This window comes from Peromyscus leucopus, chromosome 12 (genome assembly GCF_004664715.2).
Source record: "Peromyscus leucopus breed LL Stock chromosome 12, UCI_PerLeu_2.1, whole genome shotgun sequence".
In the NCBI taxonomy this organism is placed as follows: Eukaryota; Metazoa; Chordata; class Mammalia; order Rodentia; family Cricetidae; genus Peromyscus; species Peromyscus leucopus.
Window position 1 is genome coordinate 9,973,342 of NC_051073.1, and position 5,473 is coordinate 9,978,814.

General features: G+C 38.1%; 1 protein-coding gene across 1 annotated transcript; it reads left to right on the forward strand.

Moving 5' to 3' along the window:
- Window positions 1–505: 505 nt before the first annotated feature.
- On the forward strand, window positions 506–1,732 carry LOC114697667 (keratin-associated protein 27-1). Its single transcript, XM_028875950.2, has one exon. The coding sequence runs from the start codon at window positions 552–554 to the stop codon at window positions 1,167–1,169; it is 618 nt and encodes a 205-aa protein (XP_028731783.1). The 5' UTR covers window positions 506–551; the 3' UTR covers window positions 1,170–1,732.
- Window positions 1,733–5,473: the final 3,741 nt, after the last annotated feature.

Below are 5,473 nucleotides of genomic sequence, written 5' to 3' on the forward strand. Positions count from 1 at the left end.
CACTTACATGCTGATGAACTAGAGGTCAAGACCTGGTGATGGGCTCAATTGGCTCTCCTTCTAAGACTAACATAACAACCTCTTATCACAATCTTGAACAGATTGGTACATGGAAAACTCCAGTGAAGAATATTAAGCAGTATTCAGTTGACTATTCACACCCACACTCTTTATGGTCCACCTACCAATATAAAAATTCATCATAATAGTGAGCTTGAATGACACGTTGGGACTCCTATTTGACTAACCTCACCTGCCCTGATGAGTCAGCTATGGAACTCACATGAAAGCCATTTTGAAGACTAACAATTGGACTTGCATCTTGTTAATAAGACACCATTTCACATAGAACTAAGCAAAGCAATAATAAGATGCTATCCTTCAAATTAGCTTCAGCAATGAGTGCAAAGGAGTCTTAAAAATAAAAGCCAACACCCAGCTTTCTGAGAACTATATAATGTCCCCAGCAAAGATATAATATCCACATCTTTAAACCTGACATTTGACAACTGGAGCCTTTTTAGCTGACTTCAATTAAGGGTTTGGAGGATATGCCTCATAGTTACGGCCCTTCACTCAGGAGCTTGGGTAAAACGCCATCACTCTCTGCCCTCACACACGACTCTAATCCTAAAAGCTTTGAAGATGGGATTTTCTTGCCCAGCAGTTGGCACAGCAGAACATGGCTCCTGGACGACTTTCAAGAAACCTACAGTGAAAGCTCCACTCACCAACCAGACACTTATGAACAGCACCAGTGCAAAGTGGACCCTTGTGTACAAAGTTCCTGGATCTCCAGAGCTGACCAAACAACTTGGTCCAATTCCAAAACCTGTGAACGAACAACATGCCAGTCAGGAATCTCTCCAGCTCTGACAGCGTGTGCTTCTCAACCCTGCCAGTCAAGAAGTTGTCGGCAAGTGGGATTTGCAGTCCAGAGCTATCAACCTGCAAGTTACATGTCCAAGTGTTTCCCGCTAAAGTCTACAGTGTCTGAGAGTTGCCAAACTGTGGAGTTTGAAACCAGCCAATGCTGTTCTCAGGTTCCTGACTCCAGTTCCTGTAACTCCTCGAGGAATGTTGTCTCTGGGACACAACTCGTGGAATCTTCTAGCACTTATGAGCCAGAGTGCTGTGTGACAGGTGGTTCACAACTGTCTAGTAAGTGAAGACTTGAGAGACGATATGGTTGACTTGAATTGATTTCTGTATACTTGGGAACTCCATTTCTCTAAATATAAAATAATGTGCTTGTGTTTGAGAACAAACTTTAATTCTTTTGGGTATTTCTGGTGGTAATCTGGGATCATAAAGCATGCTAACCATTTAAGTAAATAAAATACTATTTATTGTTCAACAGGGAATAACCACTGGTCCTTAAAAAGACAACTTTCATGCTAGGTATTGTCTATTTAGCAGAAGATATGGCTTATTAACTAATGTGATTATATCAGAAATCTATGAAATACTGGAATTCATAATGGATGCTCAAATTGCTATACAATTTCTGTTAGGTCCAACTAAACCAGAAATCAATAGGTATTCAATAACATCAGAAATACTACTAAAACTGGGTCTACTTGCTAACCGAATCAAAACACTTGTAAATAAGAAATGGAGTCTTGTATCTGAAAAGTACAAGAAGTTTAGATTTCACCTCCATGAACTTCATAACCATGCAGTATCTGGTGGTCTTTTAACAGATAATTCACAATTAGAATCCTCATTCTATTTCCACTGTTCTTACTTTTCTCACCTCTTTTTCCCAATTATTTAGGGATGGAAAAATGTGATTTCTCTTAAATAAAATAGACTTATTATAAATCTAGTTGTCACACTGTCATTTTTCTTCAACATTTTGGTGAGTATTTTTAAAAAGTGTGTGTGTGTGTGTGTGTGTGTGTGTGTGTGTGTGTGTGTGTGCCAGATTCCTTGAAACTAGTTTCAGGGTTTTTTTTGTTTTTTTTTTGTTTTTGGTGTTGTTGTTTTTTATGGTTTTTTTTTTTTTTTTTTTTTTTTTTTTTTTTTTTTTTTTTTTTTTTTTTTTTTTTGAGCTGCCTGACTTAGGTGGGAACCAAATGCAGCTGGTCCTCAGAAGAGCAACAAGTACTCTTAAGTTCTGAGCCATCTCTCCAGATCCCCTTGCTGTATGTTTTATATTAGAGTTTTGAAGGCTGCTTTGATGTGATGAAAGTAGTATACATCTGAAAATTTAAAGAACATGTTCCCTTACCCACTTTTTAGGGAAGGAGCCAGAATACGGTATCACATTTTTGGTTGTTATAAAAAGATAGCAAACATACTCAATTTAAAGACCATGAAATCTTACAATCAGAATAGAGTATGGATATTTGAAAGGCAATAGATTTATTTAGGTAGCTTGGCTATTTCAAGCTTTTGGGGCAGTCTTAAATGGATTTCTCATTTTGGAAGAAAATAAAAGTTGGTTATTAAGGACATAGGTTGTGAAGACAAGCTTCTTGAAGTTGAATATTCCATGTTTGTTTAAGGCTGTTTGAACCCCAACTGGATGATTAGATGTAATTTATGTAACTATTCTTCAATAAAGTATTTTGTTTTCAACTCTAAGCTTGAGACTACAAGGATGAGGCACTGTGAGGGTTAAAAGTCAATACATTGAAAGATCAATCATCTTGTATAGAGTTGATGTTCAATAAGATGCAGCAAGCAGTCTTGCTAGCAGACACAGTAGGCTGCAGATAATGGAGATTTGTAAATAAACCCAGGGATTCGTGAAAAAATGAAGGAAGCTGATCATCCCACAAAGGCAAAAGAGCTACTTTAGATTTTTTTTTTAAAGGAAACGATTAATAAATGCACATTGCAAGGGAGGAGGTATGTAGCCAGAGATTTCTCCAATCCTGCCAGGTCCTGCAGCCACTCACAACCAATTAAAGACACAGAGACTTATATTACTTATAAACTGCTTGGCCATAGCAGGCTCCTTGCTATCCAGTTCTTACATCTTAATTTAACCCATTTCTATCAATCTATAAGTTGTCACATGGCTTGTGACATACCAGTACTTTACATCTTACTTCTCATGGCAGTGGCAGCTGGCAGCATCTCCTCACTCAACCTTCCTGTTCCCAGAATTCTCCTCTCTACTTGTCCTGCCTATACTATACTTCCTGCCTGGCTACTGGCCAATCAGCATTTTATTTATCAACTAAATCAGAGCAACACATTCTCAGCATACAGAGCGATCGATACCCACAGCAGAGTTGGGGCTGAAGAGGTATAGAGGTTAAAAGCACTTGCTGCTCTTGCAGAGGACCTAGGTTCAGTTCCTTAGCACCAAAATGGTGGCTCAAGATCAGTTGGAACTCCAGATCCAGGGAATGTAGTGCAATTCCTGGCCTCTGAGGGCACTGGCTATATAAACATTTATGCAAGCCTAATACCCATACCCAAATAAAAATAAAAACAACAAAACCCCTACACACTGTACCTAGCTGAAGCAGGCTAACACATTAACCCTGAAATACTGCCAAAGCTAATGTGCCTGCCAACTACCCATCAGCCTGTGGGTGAGTGTTTTGGAAATTACACACATCAGGTGGATTAAGCCAAGTGGAACCCAGAGAGAATATCATTTCTGGATGACTGTGAGGGTTCTCTGGATAAGACTGGCATTGAAATCACTGAACTCAATCAATGACCCTTCTCATGGAGGGTTCTCATTATAAATGCATCGATGGCCCAGATACAAGGAGACATGGAGGAGTAAGAAAGTGCTCCTTCTTGCTTCTTGTTTTTCTGTTCATCTTGGACTTCAGTCTTCTCCAACAAGCTTTGGGCTGTGGCTTATACTTTCAGCTCCCATGGTGTTCAGGCTTTCATTCTTAAATCAAAATGATCATTGGCTTCCCTGAATATCCAGGGTATGTAATGCTGACTAGGAGACTTCTCATCCTAATCTATAATCATGTAACTATAGAAGAGTTATGTGAGACTTTTATCTTTATAATTAATTTATAGTATAAAAATAAAACGTGCTTCTGTTCTTTTTAATAACCCTGATTTAGTGTTGTATAGAGACAATGAAGAAGGCTTGAATTTAAATTCTTCAAGTCCACATTTGTTCAGATGCATTTTGGAGATGTGGCTTGAACAGATCCTGAGAGAGTTGTACAAGAAGGAGGCTGAATACTATTTGATTTTATCAATGGAAGCACTGCTTGTGGACACAGAGGAATATTTTGAAGCCAGATGTTGCTATACTGCATCTGACCACATCTGTAATGCTAGCAACATAGCTTTGTCAACAATGAACACTTCATCTCATGCCAGCCTCTCGGGATTTCAATCCAGTCAACATGTGAACATGGATGAAATTTATCCCCAATGAAAATTTTTGTCAAAGTTCAAAGAAGTTCAGATGAATCACCTATGGTGAATTAAATTCATATGACTGCTGTTTATTGTATAGGCTTTCACATATGTGTTCCTGTAGTTAGCATAACTTATATGGAAGAATAATTTAATAATGACTATATATGGTTAGGGAAGCATGGGAAGATTAAAAATTCCAGAAGAGAGGAAGGACTGTTAAACAAGTTTTATTTTCATGTCTATCATATTCATCACTTTAGGCTAATAACTAATTCTTTTAGGCTAAGCTTCGTCATTTTCCCTAAAAATGTTATCTGAAGAATGGGCCAGTCCATGATGTAACCCAACATGAAACACATGTTAGTCCCTCATAGGGATGAATCTTGTGACCTCACACAAGACTTTCAATATTTGAATATGAAATGTATGATTTCAGGAAGAGACCTCGGAGGGAAATTTATTGTAAGGAGAAGATCATGAACAGGTTATGACTAGATCTTCCTCAATTTCAAATTCTGTCAATTACTAGCTGTGTGCCCTGGGACGATTTGACATTTCAGAGACTCTGTTCTTTCACTATAAAGTGGATAAAGTACTGCCTAATGTAGTAGATGATTGTGACAGCTCAATGATAAAGTTCCAATTAAATGCTTAGTGGAGTGTTTAACACGTGGCAAGTGTGCAATATACGCCAGGTATCATTTGACACTTCATTTGCTATTTAGCTCTTGGGGCTCAACCTCAGTTTATGATTGAGTGTGCTGTACTGAAAATACAGGGCAAAGACCAAGAAATGCCTTCCTGTAGCATGGGAAAGGACAGAAGCAGTGTGGTACATGCTGGGTACATCATGAGGAACTCACATTCTATATATTTCAGAACACTTTTTGTAAGTCAAATGACTCATTTCTTTCTAAAGAGAAACTGTAGTGGGATCTATGCATTGGTGTGTCAGAGTCATCAGAACATAGGTATCTTAGCTACATGCTTTCCTGTTTAAAGTCAAGCAAAATGAATATCAAGAACATTTCCTTGCCTTTACAGTAACATGCCATGAGCTAGACTCAACAAACCTAGTACTATCAGAGCATTTAGTATTTATTAAACATTCTGTATA